General features: G+C 42.9%; 1 protein-coding gene across 1 annotated transcript in view; it reads right to left on the bottom strand.

Moving 5' to 3' along the window:
* Positions 1 to 6,554: 6,554 nt before the first annotated feature.
* The window catches only part of LOC137380634 (4-hydroxyphenylpyruvate dioxygenase-like protein), a 41,865-nt gene continuing 25,477 nt past the window's right edge, over positions 6,555 to 22,942 (bottom strand). Inside the window, exons 3-6 of the mRNA XM_068052781.1 lie at positions 20,574 to 20,725; positions 13,622 to 13,761; positions 11,694 to 11,946; positions 6,555 to 10,493 (exon numbers count right to left, since the gene is read on the bottom strand). Coding sequence (XP_067908882.1) covers positions 11,736 to 11,946; positions 13,622 to 13,761; positions 20,574 to 20,725 — 503 coding nt within the window. The 3' untranslated portion in view covers positions 6,555 to 10,493; positions 11,694 to 11,735. The remainder of the gene's footprint in view (positions 10,494 to 11,693; positions 11,947 to 13,621; positions 13,762 to 20,573; positions 20,726 to 22,942) is intronic.

Here is a 22,942-nt window from a genome sequence, read left to right as displayed (position 1 = left end):
ATGAGGCAGAAGGAGGCCTGGACAATTCTCAAATTGAACCTCCTACTATCCGGTTAGCTAATACTAATTTGTTAGGGAGATTAGACACTTTGCTTTCATATTTCGATGCAGAACAAGGTGAAGACCTAACAAGACTACTCACAGCATTTAAAGGAGTCTGGAGGGACAAAATCTGATGTACAACATTAGCCATACATGATGTGGATGTAGAGGAATCCTACAGCAGCCTTATCACTTAAGTTCAGAGAAACAGGCCCAGATGGAAGCAGAAATCCAATACATGTTGGAAAACCACCTAATTGAACCCAGTCAAACCAGCTGGAGATCCCCAGTGGTGTTGGTGCCTAAACCTGATGGTTCAACTAGAATCTGTATAGACTACAAAAAAGTTAATGCAGTAACAAAGCCCGATTCCTGCCCAATTCCTCGCTTGGAAGACTGTGGGTTGAATTTTACCATCTCCTTGACTTGGTGGCATCATGGCGGGGGGGCCAGTAAAGTTCTGGTGGGAGTGACCTGCCTCGACTCCCAACGTTGAGTATGGCCCACCGCATATTAAGGGCGGCAGGGGGACCTCAGTGCGGCAACCTCCCCACCCCACCCCACCCCCCACCACCTGGCAGTGGGACTGTCATCTAAATATTTAAATTAATCAAAATTAGATGTAAATGAACTTAACTGCTGGTGGCGGCCATCCAACACCAATTTTACGGCAGCCAAATGCAACTCGCACATCTTCAGAACTCTGTAATGGGTTCCGAGCCGAGAAACTGGTGAGGAGGGGGGAGCGGGGAAAACACTTTGCATTGGCTGTGGGGATGGTGGGAAGGGGTTGGAGGGCAAATATGAGAAGGTTGGGAGTGAAAGGTCGGGTCAGCAGTTAAATAACTTTTCCGAATAAAGGGCAATAGAAAGACCATGGCGGTTGTGGGGGGTGGGGGGTGGTCGGGAAAGGGCCTCCATCTTCCAATTATTTATTAAAAACCAATTACATGTAAGATGCCTTTAAAATGTAAAATGTTTGCTAATGGCTTGTAGCCCTTTAAAAATAGCGCTGGTGCTGGCACGGTGGCACCGGACACCATTCCAGGGACACAGCAGCTGCCCCCTCTTTGTCATCGGGGTGGACACTCTGCCCCCTCATTTAAATGAGCCCCGCGCATAATATTGCAGGGGCTTGGCGACGGCACTTCCATGTAGGAAGGTCTCCGCTGTCACAAATTCAGCCCTGTATTGACAGAATGGGCAAATAGATTTGTTATAGGGATACCTGCAGGTTCTTTTAACACCCTGAGCTAAAGAAATATTGGCCTTTGTCTCACCAGACAGTCTTTTCCAATGCCAAGCCATTCGGGCTAAGAAATGCACCAGCAACTTTCCAGAGACGAATGAACCGAGTGGGAGCCAGTGTTCCTAACTGTGCGGTTTACCTTGATGATGTGTTTGTATACAGTGACACTTGGAAGGACAACTTGGAACAACTAGAAGCTCTGTTCAGAAAATTACAGTCGGCTGATTTGGTGATAAATGTTGCCAAAAGTGAATTTGCAAAAGTGTGGGTAACCTACATAGGACATATAGTAGGGCAAGGACAAGCGTTGCCAAGAACAGCAAAAGTACAAGCATTGATGGAGTTCCCTGCCCCTACGACCAAACGGGAAATCATGAGGTTTTTGGGGATGTGTGGTTTCTAACGCAAGTTTGTACCAAATTTCAGCACTACAGCTGCTCCCCTGACAGATTTGCTACAAAAAAAGAAAACCAAGGTAGTGTGGTCAGGGAAGTGCTAAGCATCTTTTGAGAGGCTGAAAGCAATTTTGATTAATGAACTGGTGTTGACTGCCCCAAATTTTACTAAGCCCTTCAAAGTAGCAATTGATGCTAGTGAACTGGGGGTTGGTGCAGTCCTGTTACAAGATGACGAATCAGGCATAGAAAGGTTAGAGGGCTACTTTTCCAAAAAGCTAAATAGACACCAAAAGAGATACTCAACAGTGGAAAAAGAAATCCTAGGCTTACTACTAGCTGTTAAATATTTTGAAGTATATGTCTGCCATGACTACAGAGAGACACTGATATCTACAGATCATAACCCCCTAGCCTTTGTGGACAAATTCATAAACCAGAATGCCAGATTGCATTTACTGTTGCAACTCTATCACTTAAAGATTATCCACATTGTGGGGAAAAACAATGCAACTGCTGTGCTTTGACTAGAATTTAGCTTTGCTGTGAGTTATCTGAGTACAAAGATGGTAGAAAGCAGAACTGTATTAGTTACAGGCATAGCGTGAATAAGAATGAGTGTGTAAATATGTTTTAATATTTTTTTCATCTTCTGCTTCTTCCATACTTTGTAAGGAAATGCATTTAAAAATGGTGTTTCATTCATCCAGGGATGGAGGTGCTATGGAAGCGCTTCCATTTAAACATTTTTTTTTGAAGACTTGTGTTTTAGACTTCATTTAAGACTGAAGAGATTCCATGGATGTGTTTTTTTTAAAAGTTCAATGGAAGGACTTTAAGAAACTTAAGGTTTTGTTTGAAAACAAACCTTTACTGGATGTCACATGTCTTAAGCTAAATAAACAACAGAAGCCTTGGTGACTTGGGGGAGTTGTTTACATAGAAGTGACATGTCAAGATTTATGGTGGTCAGGTGGTTTTGACTTTCTGGTTGGGGAGTGGACTGTTTTGAATATCTGTTGGGTTTGGAACCTGCTGAAAGAAACAACCAGCTCATCTTTCTTCACCTCTTTGAGAAACCCTGCAAAACTCCAGTGTGTGATAGCTAAAATCCCAGATGGCATATTTCTCCTCAGAAGCTCCTGGAAAACCTACCAGATTAATTCTTGATGCCACTTGAAAAAAAAACTGCTCCAGAAAGGATCCCAGTGGCCCACCTATGTGTCAGGGGCACAGATAGGTACTTCTGTGGACGTGAAAGAGACTCCAGGATGGTATGTTGCCTCCCTGGTGCCAGGGTCAAGGATGTCTCTGAACGGAGAGAGGGCATTCTGAAGAGGGAGGGTGAACAGCCAGAGGTTGTGGTACACATCGGTACCAATGACATAGGCAGGAAGAGTGATGAGGTCCTGCAGGGGGAGTTTAGGGAGTTAGGTAGAAAGTTAAAAGACAGGACATCTAGGGTTGTAATCTCGGGATTACTCCTTGTGCCACGTGCCAGTGAGGCTAGAAATAGGAAGATAGTGCAGCTAAACACGTGGCTGAACAGCTGGTGTAGAAGGGAGGGTTTCAGATATCTGGACCATTGGGCTATCTTCAGGGACAGATGGGACCTGTACAAGGACGGGTTGCATCTAAACTGGAGGGGCACAAATATCCTGGCTGCGAGGTTTGCTAGCGTCACTCTGGAGGGTTTAAACTAGTGTGGCAGGGGGGTGGGAACCAGAGCAGTAGGACAGCAAGTGAAATAAATGAGAGGGAACTAGTAAATAAGGGGAAGAGGAAGAGCAGGCAGGGAGATGTTGCAGAGCACAGCGGGACTGGTGGTCTGAAGTGCATTTGTTTCAATGCAAGAAGTATAACAGGTAAGGCAGATGAACTTACAGCTTGGATTAGTATTTGGAACTATGATGTTGCTATTACAGAGACTTGGTTGAGGGATGGACAGGATTGGCAGCTAAATGTTCCAGGATTTAGAAGCTTCAGGCGGGATAGAGGGGGATGTAAAAGGGGTGGGGTAGTTGCATTACTGGTTAAGGAGAATATCACAGCTGTACTGCGGGAGGACACCTCGGAGGGGTTATGCAGCGAGGCAATATGGGTGGAGCTCAGGAATAGGAAGGGTGCAGTCACGATGTTGGGGGTTTACTACAGGCCTCCCAACAGCCAGCGGGAGGTAGAGGAGCAGATATGTAGACAGATTTTGGAAAGATGTAAAGATAACAGCGTTGTAGTGGTGGGTGGGTTTAACTTCCCCAATATTGACTGGGCCTCATTTAGTGCTAGGGGCTTGGATGGGGCAGAATTTGTAAGGAGCATCCAGGAGGGCTTCTTGAAACAATATGTAGATAGTCCAACTAGGGATGGGGCCGTACTGGACCTGGTATTGGGGAATGAGCCCAGCCAGGTGGTCGAAGTTTCAGTAGGGGAGCATTTCGGGAGCAGTGACCATAATTCCATAAGTTTTAAGGTACTTGTCGATAAGGATAAGAGTAGTCCTCGGGTGAAGGTGCTAAATTGGGGGAAGGCTAATTATAACAATATTAGGCAGGAATTGAAGAATTTAGATTGGGGGCGGCTGTTTGAGGGTAAATCAACATCTGACATGTGGGAGTCTTTCAAACGTCAGTTGATTAGAATTCAGGACCAGCATGTTCCGGTGAGGAAGGATAAGTTTGGCAAGTTTCGGGAACTTTGGATAAGCGGGATATTGTGAGCCTCGTCAAAAAGAAAAAGGAAGAATTCGTAAGGGCTGGAAGGCTGGGAACAGATGAATCCCTTGAGGAATATAAAGACAGTAGAAAGGAACTTAAGCAAGGAGTCAGGAGGGCTAAAAGGGGTTATGAGAAGTCATTGGCAAACAGGATTAAGGAGAATCCCAAGGCTTTTTATACATATATAAAGAGCAAGAGGGTAACCAGGGAAAGGGTTGGCCCACTCAAGGACAGAGAAGGGAATCTATGTGTGGAGCCAGAGGAAATGGGCGAGGTACGAAATGAGTACTTTGCATCAGTATTCACTAAGGAGAAAGACTTGGAGGATGATGAGCCTAGGGAAGAGAGTGTAGATAGTCTCAGTCATCTCATTATCAAAAAGGAGGTGTTGGGTGTCTTGCAAAGCATTAAGGTAGATAAGTCCCCAGGGCCTGATGGGATCTACCCCAGAATACTGAGGGAAGCAAGGGAAGAAATTGCTGGGGCCTTGACAGAAATCTTTGCATCCTCATAGGCTACAGGTGAGGTCCCAGAGGACTGGAGAATAGCCAATGTTGTTCCTTTGTTTAAGAAGGGTAGCAAGGAAAATCCAGGAAATTATAGGCCGGTGAGCCTTACGTCAGTGGTAGGGAAATTATTAGAGAGGATTCTTCCGGACAGGATTTACTCCCATTTGGAAACAAATGGACTTATTAGCGAGAGGCAGCATGGTTTTGTGAAGGGGAGGTCGTGTCTCACTAATTTGATTGAGTTTTTGAGGAAGTGACGAAGATGATTGATGAAGGAAGGGCAGTGGATGTTATCTATATGGACTTCAGTAAAGCCTTTGACAAGGTCCCTCATGGCAGACTGATACAAAAGGTGAAGTCACACGGGATCAGAGATGAGCTGGCAAGATGGATACAGAACTGGCTCAGTCATAGAAGACAGAGGGTAGCAGTGGAAGGGTGCTTTTCTGACTGGAGGGATGTGACTAGTGGTGTTCTGCAGCGATCAGTGCTGGGACCTTTGCTCTTTGTAGTATATATAAATGATTTGGAGGAAAATGTAGCTGGTCTGATTCGTAAGTTTGCGGACCACACAAAGGTTGGTGGAGTTGCAGACAGTGATGAGGATTGTCAGAGGATACAGCAGGATATAGATCGGTTGGAGACTTGGGCGGAGAAATGGCAGATGGAGTTTAATCCGGACAAATGTGAGGTAATGCATTTTGGAAGGTCTAATGCAGGTGGGAAGTATACAGTAAATAGCAGAACCCTTAGGAGTATTGACAGGCAGAGAGATCTGGGCGTACAGGTCCACAGGTCACTGAAAGTGGCAACGCAATTGGATAAGGTAGTCAAGAAGGCATACGGCATGCTTGCCTTCATCGGTCAGGGCATAGAGTATAAAAATAGGCAAGTCATGCTGCAGCTGTATAGAACTTTAGTTAGGCCACACTTAGAATATTGCGTGCAATTCTGGTCGTCACACTACCAGAAGGACGTGGAGGCTTTGGAGAGGGTACAGAGGAGGTTTACCAGGATGTTGCCTGGTCTGGAGGTCATTAGCTATGAGGAGAGGTTGGATAAACTCGGATTGTTTTCACTGTAACGACAGAGGTGGAGGGGCGACATGATAGAGGTTTACTAAGTTATAAGCGGCATGGACAGAGTGGATAGTCAGAAGCTTTTTCCCAGGGTGGAAGAGTCAGTTCGCAGGTCTGGCAGCATCTGTGGAAAGAGAAGCAGAGTTAACGTTTCGGGTCAGTGACCCTTCTTCGGAACTGACAAATATTAGAAAAGTCACAGATTATAAACAAGTGAGTTGGGGGTGGGGCAAGAGATAACAAAGGAGAAGGTGCAGATTGGACCAGGCCACATAGCTGACCAAAAGGTCACGGAGCAAAGGCAAACAATATGTTAATGGTGTGTTGAAAGACAAAGCATTAGTACAGATTAGGTGTGAATACACTGAATATTGAACAGCAGCAAGTGCAAACCTGTCTAAAATTCTATTTTAATACTTTTGATCACCCTAAATTCCTTCATGAACGATTCGTGTAAAGTCTAACAGGTTCTTAGCATTTAATCATGTTTCCTAGTTAACACCTCAGACTCAGTGTAGTTTCTGTTTAATGATAGTTTTTAAGAAAGTTTTTTTTGGAATAGTGTAAAGTCCAAAAGAATGAGGTATCATACAAATTTCGATAAAATAGACATCACAAAACACAAGGGCCCAAAGCCAAGTCAAGACTGGACATGTTTCCACCCAAAATTGAAGACCCTACAAGGTAGGTAATACTTTTGCCATTTTCTCTTACTTACAAATTACCATCACCTGCTCATATCTCCAGCAGGTCCTGCTATGGATGTTTTGTGCAGAGGAAACAATGGCATTTTTACCTCAGGTTATTGTTCAGGGAGTTGGGAGAATGATGCTTACTCATCGTCTTATAGGAAGGATACACAAGATTAAATGAGTTCGGAACACAAAGTGTCCAATCATAGAAATGAGTATACTATAAACAGAAATAGGCATTTTAACACCAAAAACTGTAAACCTGGTCATTCTTCAGTAAAAAGTAACTGAGTAATAAGTCTTTTGATTATTCAAAATTATTGGTCATGCATATAGATTGTTTCTTTTCTAAAAATATATTACAGTGCACAATCCTAACTCAATTTGCCCATGATGTGGTTTTCTATACTTTGCTATTTGCATAACTTATGATTGTTTCAAAATAACTGATTCAATGTACATTTCCTCAAACTTAGTAAATCTAACCAAAAAAAATCCAGGCAACAGGTGAATGGCATATCTTGAATTCACAACTTTTCAAAATTACAAATAAAGTACAAACATAAATGTCAGAATTGAAGTACTCATTTTAGCTACAACCAGTTGTTGGAAAATTTTTAAAAACTGGAGTAAAAAATAAATTAAGGCAATAAACACAGATTATTCAATGCAGAATGGAATGGTATTTGCAATTACCCAGTTCCCCAAAGAAAACCAAGTCATCTCTTTGTATGCTGCATTTTAACACTATCACATTTCCAAGCTATCCCAAAGCAAACCATTATCCAACAAGTTACATGGCTACAACAGTACCATAGTTAATAAGTTAATGGTTTCAAACTTTAAAACACTAAATAAGCATTCAAAAATCAAGTGTACATAAAGAATTACGGCAAGGCTTGTTCTATAATTACGGTGTTGTCCAGGCAAGGACTTGTACTGTGCTTGAAAGTCATTACAAGTATTGTAGAAAAATGTTCTCCATATAGGGAAACTTTTTTTTTAAAAAAAAGAGAAATAGGCTACAACCTGATTACACGGATTTTAAAAATCTCAGAACAGTATATAGAATACACGTATGCATTACATCAATGGGGAATGTAGGCCCAATCTCTACTCTGCTATGATATCAATCTCAAGATTGCTGGAAGGAGGAAATCAAACTGGAGTTACGTGGCTTCTGTAGGCTGTTCTTGTTCATTTCCTTCAGCTAATTAATTACTTAGATGAAGAGACCAAGTTTGATGCATCCAAGTTTTCTGACGATAAAGCTAGGTTGGAAAGTAAATAGGGAGGAGGACACAAACAGTCTGCAAAGGCATACAGATAGGTTAAGTGAATGGGCAAGGTAGTGTCAAACAGAGCATAATGTGTAAGGAAATGTGAGGATATTCATTTTAGTAGGAAGAATGGTGAGAATCTATTAAATGTTGATGTTCATAGGAGTTTTTTCCTTGTATAACTCAGAAAATTAACAAATACAGAAACAATTAAGGGAAATGGTTTGTCAACCTTTATTGTAGGGGGTTGGAGTACAAGAGTAAGGAATTTTGCTGGAACTGTACAGGACTTTGCTGAGACCCCACCTGGAGAACTCTGTCATTTTGGTCTTTGTACCTAAGAAAGGATATACATGCTTTAAATGGAGTGCAACAAACATTCACTAGATTGATTCCTAGGATGAGAGGGTTGTCCTAAAAGGAGAGACCGAGTTTAGAAAAATGAGTGTTGATCTCATTGAAACATATAATATTCGAAGAGAACTTGACAGGATTGATGCTGACAGGCTGTTTCCTGTGGCTGGAGAACCTGGAGCTCAGGGGCATAGTCTGAGGGCAAGGGGACAGCCATTTTGGACTGAAATGAGAAGCAATATATTAATGACCTAGACTTGGGTGTACAGGGCAGAATTTCAAAATTTGGGGATGACACAAAACTTGGAAGTATTGTGAACCGTGAGGAGGACAGTGATAAACTTCAAAAGGATAGAGAAAGGCTGGTGGAATGGACAGACACATGGCAGATGAAATTTAATGCAGAGAAGTGTGAGGTGATTCATTTTGGTAGGAAGAATGAGAAGAGGCAATATAAAATCAAGGGTACAATTCTAAAGGAGGTGAAGGAGCAGACACACCTGGGGGTATATGTGCACAAATCATTGAAGATGGCAGGGCAGGTTGAGAAAGTGGTTAATAAAGCATCTGGGATCCTAGCCTGTGTAAATAGAGGCATAGGGTACAAAAGCAAGTTATGATAAACCTGTATAAAACACTGGTTTGGCCTCAACTGGGGTATTGTGTCCAGTTCTGGGAACCATGCTTTAAGAAGGATGTGAAAGCATTAGAGAGGGTGCAGAAAAGATTCACGAGAATGGTTTCAGGAATGAGGAACTTCAGTTACGTGGCTAGTTTGGAGAAGCTGGGGCTGTTCTCCTTGGAGAAACATGAGAGAAGATTTGATAGAGGTGCTCAAAATAATGAAGGGTCTAGACAGTGTAGATAGGGAGAAACTGTTCCCATTGGCAAAAGGATCGAGAACCAGAGGACACCGTTATAAGGCGATTGGAAAAGAAAAAGCAACGGCAACATGAGGAAAAAAAACTTTTTTTTTAAAACACAGCACGTGTTTAGGATCTGGAATCCACTGCCTGAGAGTGTGGTAGATGCAGGTTCAATCAAGGCATTCAAAAGAGAATTAGATAATTATATAAAAAGAAAAAAATTGCAGGGCTATGGGGCAAAAAGGCAGGGGAGCGGGGCTTGGTGAGTGGCTCTTACAGAGTGCTGAATGGCCTCCTTCTGTGCTGTAACCATTCTATGATTCTATGAAATTTTTTCACGCAAAGGGGTTGTGAATTCTCTACCCACAGGGCTGTGGATACTCAGTTGAGTATATTCAAGGCTAAGATCAATAGATGTTTGGACTCTAAACGACCAAATGATATGGAGATTGGGCGGGAAAGTGGAGTTGAGGTCCAGGATCAGCCATGATCTTATTAAATAGCGGTGCAGGCTCAAGAGCCTGTACAGCCTCCTCTTGCTCCTATTTCTTATGTTCTAACTTGGCAGCATTGGCAGAACCTGACATGGAGAAAATTAAGAAATTTGTATCAAGCCTCAAATAAAATAAAACAAGCTACAATTGTGATAACCAGCATAACTCAAGCAGTGGCGAACTATTGATCAGTTTCTTTAATCTGCAGGAATGTTTAAGGCCACAAGGACAGTCCCAATATTTAAAGAACTTGCACTTAGAAATCTGCTCTCAGAGGGTGACTCGTAGCAACTTTGTTTAAAATTACAATATACCTACAAATTTGTACATCACAAGCTCCATAAAGAGAAAATGTTTGTATTTATATAGGACCTTTGGCAACTTCAGCACGTCCCAAAGCGCTTTATGAACAAAAAAGTACTTTTGAAGTGGAGTCATTGTTGTAATGTAGGGGCACACATCAGTTAATTTTCACAAAGCAAGATCCCACAAACAGAAATGAGATTAAACACCAGACAAACTATATTTCTTTTTGAAGTGATGTTGATTTAGTGATAAATATTGATCAGGACTCTGGGAGAACTCCTTGTTCTTCAAATAGTGCCATGTGATCTTCCAAATCCACTTGAGCAGGTAGACGGAGCCTCAGTTTAACATCTCATCAAAAGGGTGATACCTCTGACAGTGAAGCAATCCTTTAGTATTGTGCTGAAATGTCAGCCTAAATTAGGTGTTCAACTCTCCAGTGTAGGCCTTGAACAAATAACCTTCTGACTCAGACGAGTGTGTGTTGCCAAGGTTGATTTGTTTCTAATGCAACTGGAAACATGTGAAAAAGGAATTAGTTAAGAGAATTCTGTATTAGGATCAATCCACAAAAATATAGATCTGGCGCAAAGTCAAAGCCTACACAGCAGTGATGGCAACAAGCAGGTTAAGCAGTCAATCACGCTGAAGCAACCCAGGAAGTTAAAAGCACTTAAAATCCTTCACTTTTAATTTAAATTATCATGCTAAATTATGATTAGATTAAGATAGAAGCTAAAACAAAGATAAACAAATTTGAAAAAAGAAATTTTTAAATAATGGAATTTCTTTTAACCATTATGGAGAAATTTGACATTCCACAAATAGAAAGTTTCATTTTTCAGGGCCAGTGAGGGTGTTTATCAGTAATTATGAAGTTAGTACACTGATAAAAACCCAGTTACACCTCATTCAACAAGATGCAACTTTTTCACGGGTTTTTACAGCGAGACTGAAGGCCTAAGAGGTCACAGACCTGAAACATTAACTCAGCTTCTTTCTCCACAGATGCTGCCTGACCTGAGTATTTCCACCATTTTCTGTTTTTATTTTATATTAGTGGAAGTTCTCGTCAATTCAATTAATTTCCCATTGATTGCAGTCTGTGGACTGCCTCAACAGTGCACCTTCTGGATAAGAGTAGAATCACTGACAGCAACATATGGACTACAACATTATTCTGTGCATGTTGCTGTCAATTTCAGTCGAGTAACTGGTGGTGAATGCTGACAGTTCCGCTGTCATTGCTACCACAAACTCCGGGCTAATGTATCCAATTGCAATGAAGTAGGAAAAAAAGATACATTGATTGGAAGAAACACAAATCTGGTAGGAACCAGACAAATGAAACTAACTGAATAGTAGGATTAAAAATCTAATTGGATTCAAGCTAAATCCCAATTCAAATTATCTACACTTTGAAAACCCAAGTGGTTCCAAAATGCTGTCTGGCTTACTCCACCACACCCTGGTTGAAGCAGTATGGAAGGGGGAGAGCAGTTAGGGAGCTCTTGCATTCTGCCAAGTTCAGAAAAAAACCTTAAATCCAGCCAAGTATATTCGTAAGGCCCTTGAAAATTTCATGATATGGATAAATGGATTACAAGCTTCAGTCTTTCTGGTCTAGTTAAAGCACTTGCTAAATACCTTTAACAGTGCACTTATACAGGACAGTTATTTTGCTATGCAAGGCAAGTAGAAGAAACCCATTACCAGATGATAGATCTGGCCCAATTGGCTGCTATGCAGCTATCTTCAGCTGTTCACATCACTAGCAAGACCATTTCTAGCTGATATTTCCTTGACAATTTTCTTGTCTTCCTGCTGGTCTATGCAAGTCTGAACACATTTCCACAGTGCACGTATGTTCCCTCCTCCAAATCCTAAGGCACCCTTTCGCTCAATAAGCTCAAGAAAAAGTGTATCTTCAGCGAAGATTGGCTTTGTGAATATTTGCATTAGATATCTACAACAAAGGAAACATTTTGGTTATCAAGGTACACACAAAAATAAATTTAATTCCAAGATGCAATATTTATTATGGAACAAGCTAAACTAAGTTTTGCTTCCCACATCACATACTCAAGAAGCTTGTGTTGCTCTGTAACCAGGTAGAAGGAAGTACACAGATGCGACTTAGGGAGGAAGTACAGAGAATGGGGCTACAATCATAAAAGTAAATACAAGGAACAAGCTCCAGTCATGGGCAATTACACCGATACTCAGGTGGAACTGCGGGGTACAGCACAGGAGCAGGCCAACAAGTGGTTAAGCATTTGAGGCTGGGAACAGAACTGCAGCCCAGGAACACCTTTATAAATCAGTGAGCACCAAACATTTCTTGATTTAAAACTTCAAACTTATAACAATTATATATTAATTTCAAAACTGAAAAAAAATCCTTAGATGACCAAAATTAGCAACCTGGAAAAAGAGGAAGCTGCACTGCCCTCAAAATGGCTTTTCTTTTACACCAGCGTGACAGTCTTACGGAGAATTACATTTTAAAAGTTGCATTTTTATTTTTATGTTTTGAAAACATAAATGGCTGAATAAAAGCTTCAATACCTAACTTCTCCAGAGTTAAGAAAAAAATATGGATGGCATAAAGGCTGGCACCAACTATTCAGAGAGCTACTCCAGAGTCGCCTGTAGCTGTGCAATACTCATGTCAGGATTATATAGATTTCCATTACAAATGTGGACATAGAAATTATATGAGAAAAGGCTGACAGTATGACAAAAATACAAGTTGTATGTACACACAATAGTAATAAGAAATGGATAGGAAACCATCTGGTTTTGCTCATATAGTGCAGTTTTCTGAAGTCAACACAAAAATTTAATTTAAGCCCCCTCCCAGGTAATATAGAAATGCAAAACTTCATATTTTTCAGACACTTGGTCACAGGTCAACAGCTTGCAAATCTATCGGGTACCAACGTGTCAAATGCAGGTTCTATGCTCTGTCTCGTCAAGATCCCAACTTCTATCACAACAACCACCTGCACTTATATAGCACCTTTAATGTAGTGAAATGTCTCTAGGCACTTCAGAGCTGTCAAACAAAATTTGACACCGAGCCACATATGGAGATATTAGGACAGATGACCAAAATCTTGGTAAACAGTCATGTCTTAAGTAGCATCTTAAAGGAAGAGGGAGGGGTAGAGAGCCGGAGAGGTTTAGGCATGGAATTCCTAAGCTTAGGGACTAGACACCTAAAAAGTATGGCCAGTGGTGGAGAAACAAAAATCAAGGATCCAAAAGAGGCCAGATTGGAGATCTTGGAAGGTTTTACAGCCGGATGAAGTTACAGAGATAGGGAGGGGCGAGGCCATAGAGGGATTTGAAAACAAGAATGAGAATTTTGAAATCGAGGTGCTGCCAACCTAAGAACCAATGGGTGATCAGAACTCAAAAGGAAGGCATTGAGCAGAGGCATCCTCCTGAGGGCAGCAGTACTGTGTGTCTCTAGGTTAACCACAATTGGCTTCTGGCCCAAGATGAAAATTAGAAAGCATTCATTTAAAAAATGGTTACTTTAATAGATTATTGCCTTCAATACTTCATTTATTATATAGACTTATTGTTTAACTGATCAAAGAATTACCAGTACCTTTGATACATAGAGAACAAACCTTTTCTTATGAGCTGGTCCCTGACATTCGGCTTCTCCCTCATGAAACTCGTCATCTACCTCAGTATCCAGAAGAACACCGTACTGCGAAAGCAACTCTGGGTCTTGTCCTGCTTTCATGATCTCCTGCCATTTCCCTGTCTGTGGAAGAAACATGACTGCATACAAGGGATTGGAATCAAGTACAAGTTTGGACTTCCTAAATACAGATACTCGAAACAAAATCAAAATATTGATAACGGAACCAAAACAAAACAGTTTGCAATTAACCCTATATTAGATATAAAATAGAAAGACTAATCAGGAAGTGCTGGAAATAGCTAAAAAAAAAAAGGAAATTAGTGCATAAGAGAGAGAAAGATACAATATTTCGGTCACATCATTAGAGCAGAAGATAGACAGAGACAATTATTGGAAGGAAAGATCAACAGTAAACGTAAGAGAGGGAAGCAGAGGAGAAAAAGGATGATAGATATAATGGACTGGATGCAGTTGACCTATGGAGAATGTGTAAGGGCAGCACATGACAGACAAAGGGGGAGATCAATGGCAGTCAACCTTCTGGGAAGATGATGACACCAACAAATGAACAAAATGTGTTTCAAACTGGGGTGGGAAATGAGTTCCGGCCCCTTCCCCCTACAATCACTATCCTTCAAAAAAACTAGTTTCTAAATTATTGAGTGTTCCCAGCTGTTAAAAATATAAAACAACCTGCTTGTAAGGATCAGTACTGATAGCAACCACTTATTAATTACAAATAATTAATAACAAATAACCACCTGTTATGTACAAAGGATACTATAAAAATGGTAGACAGTGGTGTAGTGGTAAGGTCACTGAATTAGTAATCCTGAGGCCCATCTTCATTAATGTCTTTTAGGGAAGGAAATCAGTCATCCTTACCGGGTCTGGCCTACATTTGACTCCATACCCACTGCAATGTGATTGACTATTAATTGCACTCTGAAATGGCCTAGCAAGCCACTCAGTTATCGAGGGCAATTAGCAATGGACAACAAATGCTGGCCTTGCCAGGGTGCCGACATCCCATGAAAGAAAAAAGAAGAAATCCAAAAGAACAGAAAGAAAATCAATATTAGATCATAGGAACATTAGATTGTGCCATTACTTTCCTTTTCCCTTTGTATGGGATATAGATATTTATGACCAAGAAAGTGTTGTTGGCTGGTGGTCTTTGAATATTACAGTTTGGAGCTGTTTGTGTTTCACACCCATTTTCCACCTATTTTAAAATTACTGTTAATGCTCGACAGTTGCCTTGTGCAAACATGCTTTCCACATACATCTGCTTTGATGTTGCCAGCATTAGTGACTGAGGGGAAGCACACCAAATTAGAGCCAGCATACTTCACATGTGCATGGAGTCTGACTGAACTAAATGTTGCCACTCAGGATTGTGGAAGAAAATATTTACCTGGATTTTGCAGTCAGCAATGAAGGAACAGCACTCACAGTTCATCATGCATGCAGCTGCCCACAAACTTTTCGTGGGCTATTAAGCGGCAACTTATGGCACTTGGAGATCATTTTCAGCATAATACCCTCTATAGGGGATATATGACGCTTGTGAGCAGGACAATCATTGGTGTGGCTCTTCAACCAATCAGACTGAAGGATTCTGAGAGACAAAATGGGCCCGATTTTAACTGTGTGCAAATGAATGAGTTTTGAGCAAGTTAAAATCTCACCCTCTGGAATCTAAATAATCTAATAAGATAAAAAGAATTCTTAATCAAACCAGCCATGGCTTTCACTAAACTTTCTAGTACCTTGCCAAACTATGAATGAATAAAAATTATGAAAAAAATTCCTTCTGAAATGAAGCAAGCTTTTTCAAGTCAGATTTATACCCCTTTATATTTGCAGATATTGAGAACACTATCTATGGCAGAAAAAGGCGATATGCAATTATGAAAAACCCACAGCCACATTTATGATCAAGAAAATAGAGCTGTTGAAAGAAGCAGAGTGGTCTTTCACTTTTATCAGCTCAGCTAGTGATTAGCAATTGAACACAATATGTAAGATTTTAGCATTCATACAGAAATTGACACCAAAAGTCAACTAATGGAAGTTGTATAAGTAACCACAATAATCTATTCAGCATTAGATCAGCAAGAACATCCTACCAGCATGCCAGCTACTTCTGGGGAAGTGCTGCTAATTCTCCATTTTATCAGGGTATTATGAAATATCTCAAGGCAATGTTTTCCAATATGTTAGTTAATAGCTAGATGTTAATTTGAATTCAGATGTGGCTAATTGCTTCCTCGATTAATAAACAAAAACAGTAATAGACATCATTGTTGGGCACATTATCTCAATACTCGTTTGCAGGGTGTATTCTTCTGTACTTCAACCACTTTGTGTCTTCTTTTGCAAAATACGAAAACGAAAAGCACAGTGACAGGTTTTTTTTGACTGTCTGCACTTCCTTGGTTATGGCTTATTTGTTAAAATGGTATGTAATTCCACGCTTCAGCATCATGGAAATGCTAGTAACCTTGTATGGAGAAGGGAACTGTCAGTGTGATCAGCTCGACCAAACAGAATTACAGCTCTAGGCCAACAGGAGAAAGCAAGCAGCTCCAACTGGACACAATACAACAAGCAGCCGTTTAACAGCATTGTGGATGGACAGTACAGGCGGGTGTGGTGAGACTTGTGCGAGGCAGAGGTCAAGCTACAGCTCGCAACTTTTTTTATTCATTCATTCTTGGGATGTGGGCGTCGCTGGCCAGGTCAGCATTTATTGCCCATCTCTAATTGCCCTCGAGAAGGTGGTGGTAAGCTGCCTTCTTGAACCGCTGCAGTCCACGTGGGGTAGGTACACCCACAGTGCCGTTAGGAAGTGAGTTCCAGGATTTTGACCCAGCGACAGTGAAGGAACGGCGATATAGTTCCAAGTCAGGATGGTGTGTGACCTGGACGGGAACTTGCAGGTGGTGGTGTTCCCATGTATTTGCTTCCCTTGTCCTTCTAGTTGGTAGAGGTCGTGGGTTTGGAAGGTGCTGTCTAAGGAGCCTTGGTGCATTGCTGCAGCGCATCTTGCAGATGGTACACACTGCTGCCACTGTGCGTCATGGTGGAGGGAGTGAATGTTTGTAGATGGGGTGCCAGTCAAGCGGGCTGCTTTGTCCTGGATGGTGTCGAGCTTCTTGAGTGTTGTTGGAGCTGCACCCATCCAGGCAAGTGGAGAGTATTCCATCACACTCCTGACTTGTGCCTTGTAGATGGTGGACAGGCTTTGGGGAGTCAGGAGGTGAGTTACTCGCCTCAGGATTCCTAGCCTCTGACCTGCTCTTGTAGCCACGGTATTTACATGGCTACTCCAGTTCAGTTTCTGGTCAATGGTAGCCCCGATGATGTTGATAGTGGGGGATTCAGTAATGGTAATGCCTTTGAATGTCAAGGGAAGATGGTTGGATTCTCTCTTGCTGGAGATGGTCATTGCCTGGCACTTGTGTGGCGTGAATGTTACTTGCCACATATCAGTCCAAGCCTGGATATTGTCCCGGTCTTGCTGCATTTCTACACGGACTGCTTCAGTATCTGAGGAGTCGCGAATGGTGCTGAACATTGTGCAATCATCAGTGAACATCCCCACTTCTGACCTTATGATTGAAGGAAGGTCATTGATGAAGCAGCTGAAGATGGTTGGGCCGAGGACACTACCCTGAGGAACTCCTGCAGTGATGTCCTGGAGCTCAGATGATTGACCTCCAATAACCACAACCATCTTCCTTTGCGCTAGGTATGACCCCAGCCAGAAGGTTTTCCCCGATTCCCATTGACTCCAGTTTTGCTCGGGCTCCTTGTTGCCATACTCGGTCAAATGCTGCCTTGATGTCAAGGGCAGTCATTCTCACCTCACCTCCTGAGTTCAGCTCTTTTGTCCATGTTTGAACCAAGGATGTAATGAGGTCAGGAACTGAGTGGCCCAGGCGGAACCCAAACTGAGCAGGTTGTTGCTAAGCAAGTGCCACTTGATGGCACTGTTGATGACACCTTTCATCACTTTACTGATGATTGAGAGTAGGCTAATGGGGCGGTAGTTGGCCAGGTTGGATTTGTCTTGCTTTTTGTGTACAGGACATACCTGGGCAATTTTGCACATTGCAGGGTAGATGCCAGTGTTGTAGCTGTACTGGAACAGCTTGTCTAGGGGCACGGCCAGTTCTGGAGCACAGGTCTTCAGTACCATTGCCGGAATATTGTCAGGGCCCATAGCTTTTGCAGTATCCAGTGCCTTCAGTCGTTTCTTGATATCACGTGGAGTGAATCGAATTGGCTGAAGTCTGGCATCTGTGATGCTGGGGACTTCAGGAGGAGGCCGAGATGGATTATCAACTTGGCACTTCTGGCTGAAGATTGTTGCAAATGCTTCAGCCTTATCTTTCGCCCTGATGTGCTGGGCTCCCCCATCATTGAGGATGGGGATATTTGTGGAGCCACTTCCTCCAGTTAGTTGTTTAATTGTCCACCACCATTCACGGCTGGATGTGGCAGGACTGCAGAGCTTAGATCTGATCCGTTGGTTATGAGATCGCTTAGCTCTGTCTATCGCATGCTGCTTACGCAGTTTGGCATGCAAGTAGTCCTGGGTAGTAGCTTCACCAGGTTGACACCTCATTTTGAGGTATGCCTGGTGCTGCTCCTGGCATGCCCTCCTGCACTCTTCATTGAACCAGGGTTGGTCTCCTGGCTTGATGGTAATGGTAGAGTGGGGGATATGCCAGGCCATGGGGTTACAGATTGTGGTTGAGTACAATTCTGCTGCTGCTGATGGCCCACGGCGCCTCATGGATGCCCAGTTTTGCATTGCTAGATCCGTTCGAAATCGATCCCATTCAGCACAGTGATAGTGCCACACAACACGATGGACGGTATCCTCAATGTGAGGGCGGGACTTCGTCTCCACAAGGACTGTGCGGTGGTCACTCCTACTACTACTTTTTTAAAAAAAAAATTTTATTTTATTTTAGAGATACAGCACTGAAACAGGCCCTTCGCCCCACCGAGTCAGTGCCGACCAACATCCACCCATTTATATTAACCCTGCAGTAATCCCATATTCCCTACCACCTACCTGCACTAGGGGCAATTTACAATGGCCAATTTACCTACCAACCTGCAAGTCTTTTGGCTGTGCGAGGAAACCGGAGCACCCGGCGAAAGCCCACGCGGTCACAGGAAGAACTTGCAAACTCCACACAGACAGTACCCAGAATCGAACCTGGGTCCTTGGAGCTGTGAGGCTGTGGTGCTAACCACTGCGCCGCCCTGTCATGGACAGATGCATCTGCGGCATGCAGATTGGTGAGGACGCGGTCAAGTATGTTCGTCCCTCGTGTTGGTTCCCCCACCACCTGCCGCCGACCCAGTCTCGTAGCCATGTCCTTTAGGACTCGGCCAGCTCGGTCAGTAGTGGTGCTATCGAGCCACTCATGGTGATGGACATTGAAGTCCCCCACCCAGAGTACATTTTGTGCTCTTGCCACCCTCAGTGCTTCCTCCAAGTGGTGTTCAACATGGAGGAGTACTGAGTCATCAGCTGAGGGAGGGCAGTAGGTGGTAATCAGTAGGAGGTTACCTTGCCCATGTTTGACCTGATGCCATGAGACTTCCTGAGGTCCGGAGTCGATGTTGAGGACTTCCAGGGCAACTTCCTCCCTACTGTATACCATTGTGCCACCACCTCTGCTGGGTCTGTCCTGCCGGTGGGACAGGACGTACCCGGGGATGGTGACGGCAGTGTCAGGGACATGGTCTCTAAGGTATGATTCCGTCAGTATGACTATGTCAGGCTGTTGCTTGACTAGTCTGTGGGACAGCTCTCCCAACTTTGGCACAAGCCCCCAGATGTTAGTAAGGAGGACTTTGCAGGGTCGACAGGGCTGGGTTTGCCGTTGTCGTTTCCGGTGCCTAGGTCGATGCCGGGTGGTCCGTCCGGTTTCATTTCTTTTTATAGACTTTTTAGCGGTTAGGTACAACTGAGTGGCTTGCTAGGCCATTTCAGAGGGCATGTAAGAGTTAACCACATTGCTGTGGGTCTGGAGTCACATGTAGGCCAGACCAGGTAAGGACAGCAGATTTCCTTTCCTAAAAGGACATTAATGAACCAGATGGGTTTTACAGCAATCGACAATGGTTTCATGGCCATCATTAGACTAGTTTTAATTCCAGATTTATTAAGTTCAAATTCCACCTTCTGCTGTGGTGGGATTCGAACCCATGTCCCCAGATGAATACCCTGGGTCTCTGGGTTACTAGTCTAGTGACAATACCACTATACCACCGCCTACCCCTATCTACTGAACAAAAGCTTAAAAGCTGCTTTAAGATGCCCTCTGTCTGAAATTCATACCAGACTTCTAACCTTTGGTGAAAAAGACAACAACGTTTTGCACTGTATGGTGCTAAATGATTATTTAGTAATGAAGTGTATTTGCTTGTATTGTGTAAGGCACTTTCTACTAAAGTTAGTGCATGTGGCTAAAACAGTGGAATCATAGCCACACCTGTGGCAAGTCAGTCATTTCTACTGGACGATGCTGTCCTAAAGTACCAAATTTTAAGGAATGTTTCTTCTGTCAATGCAATGATGACATGACTTATAAAGAAACCATGAGGAGAGGTGAATGATCAGTTAATGATACCTATTCAAAAGTAAACCATTATTGACAGTTAGGGCAAACCTACTGCTGCTCGACTATCACATCAACTCAGTATAAAGAGCCACTAATTTACAATGGAATACTAAAGGAAATAGTCACTAGCTACTTCATTGCTATTCAAAAATTATATACACAAACTACATTTTAGGCGACAATAGTATCATTTTTAATTGTTGCCTTTTGACACATTGTAATTTAATTTTATCTCCTCTGAAGAGCAGCAAAGTTGTTTAACTAGTACTAGTGCTGTACCTCAGTGTAATACACCAAAGGGGGAGAGAAAAACTCAACTCCAGCATCTTTAAGGGACTTGCAAGTCGAAACTATGTCAGTAGTGTACAATCCCACATGCTGAATCCCAGCTCCATGGTGATGCTCCAAAAATGTGTCAACGTGGTTTTTACCTAAAAACACAATAGTATTTGTGAAATAAATCCAGTAACCCATTTTCATATTTCTTACATTGATCTATGCTGGATTATAAAAAGAACTGGCTGTGAGCAGAGTTAAACTTGCACTAACTGCTAACCTCGTGGTTTTCAGTTTAGAAATTTATTGCAAACAAAAAGATCAAGGAACACATAAGCACAACAGTACACAGCCCTCACTAGGTGCACGGATCTTCTGTGGTTGTACTCAGTGACAGGAATCTATATTGTTTTATTCCATGTAAAGAAAAAGGCCTGCACTTATACAATATATCATTCATGCAATACATGTTATTAATCACCATAAAGCAGTAGATACAAGTCAAATTACATATATAGAGCATGGTAGCAACATTAGTGACATTTTTGGTCTCTCTCTGATCATTTACTATTTGCATTGAAGCTAAATCAGTGGTCTTGATTACAATTAAAGATTAATTTAACTATAGTTAATTCGATCTTGTTTATTTAAATTCCAGGATACAAAGGAAGATGAGGTCAAAGATTACCTAGAAATGGAGGAGGAACTGTGCAACAGTAGTGGGAGGTAGAGGGGCTTGCGATTTGGGAGCATGGTCAAGTATTGGGAATCGTGAGCTTGCAAAAGTCAGGGGGAACCAGTTCTTGCAAGATGTGGTAACACTGAAGGGTAGTTATGACCAGGGTAGAAGAGTGGTACTGGGGATGGCACACTGAGGTCAGAACACAAGGCAGCATGGTGCTGCGTATAGCAACACTTGGACTGTAATGGCTGGATGTAGAAACCTTTGATGTGGGGTTGCCTAGTATGTTTTTATTAATTAGTTCGTGGGATGTGGGCGTTGCTGGCTGGGACAGCATTTATTGCCCATCCTCAATTGCCCTTGAGAAGGTGGTGGTGAACCGCTGCAGTCTATGTGGGATAGGTACATCCACAGTGCTGTTAGGGAGGGAGTTACAGGATTTTGACCCAACAATTGTGAAGGAACAGTAATATAGTTCCAAGTCAGGATGGTGTGTGGCTTGGACTTGCAGGTGGTGTTCCCATGCATCTGCTGCCCATGTCCTTCTAAGTGGCAGATGTCACAGGTTTGGAAGATGCTGTCCACGGAGCCTTGGTGCGTTGCTGCAGTGCATCTTGTAGATGGTACACACTGCTGCCACTGTTCGTCAGTGGTGCAGGGAGTGAATGTTGAAGGTGGTGGATGGGGTGCCGATCAACCAGGCTGCTTTGTCCTGGATGGTGACAAGCTTCTTATGTTCTTGGAGCTGCACCCATCCAGGCAAGTGGAAAGAATTCCATCACACTCCTGACTTGTGCCTTGTAGATGGTGGACAGGCTTTGGGCGTCAGGAGGTAGTGAGTTACTCGCCACAAGATTACTAGCCTCTGACCTGCTCTTGTAGCCATGGCATTTATATGGCTACACCAGTTCAGTTTCTGGTCAATGGTAACCCCCAGGATGATAGTGGAAGATTCAGTGATGGTAATGCATTGAATGTCAAGGGAGATGGTTAGATTCTCTCTCTTGTTAGAGATAGTCATTGCTCGGCACTTGTGTGGCATGAATGTTACTTTCCACTCATCAGCCCAAGCCTGGATATTGTCCAGATCTTGCTGCATTTCTACACTGACTGCTTCAGTATCTGAGTTGCAAATGGTGCTGAATATTGTGCAGCGAACATCCCCACATCTGACCTTATGATGGCGGGAAGGTCATTGATGAAGCAGCTGAAGATGGTTGGGCCTAGGACACGACCCTGAGGAACTCCTGCAGTGATGTCCTGGGACTGAGATGATTGACCTCCAACAACCACAACCATCTTCCTTTGCACTAGGTATGACTCCAACTCTCCGAGTCCCATTGACCTCAGTTTTGCTCGGGCTCCTTGATGCCATACTCAGGCAAATCCTGCCTTGATGTCAAAGGCAGTCACTCTTACCTCACCTCTTGAGTTCAGCTCTTTTGTTTGAACCAAGGCTGTAATGAGGTCAGGAGCTGAGTGGCCCTGGTAGAAGCCAAACTGAGCATCACTGAGCAGGCAATTGCTAAGCAAGTGCTGCTTGATTGTACTGACGATGACACCGTCCATCATTTTACTGATGATTGAGAGTAGACTGATGGGGCGGTAATTGGCCAGGTTGGATTTGTCTTGCTTTTTGTGTTCAGGACGTACTTGGGCAATTTTTCACATTGCCAGGTAGATGTCAGTG

Source organism: Heterodontus francisci, chromosome 20, assembly GCF_036365525.1.
Source record: "Heterodontus francisci isolate sHetFra1 chromosome 20, sHetFra1.hap1, whole genome shotgun sequence".
In the NCBI taxonomy this organism is placed as follows: domain Eukaryota; kingdom Metazoa; phylum Chordata; class Chondrichthyes; order Heterodontiformes; family Heterodontidae; genus Heterodontus; species Heterodontus francisci.
Note: the sequence above shows the minus strand (reverse complement) of the source record. Positions and strands in the feature narration are given on the sequence as shown.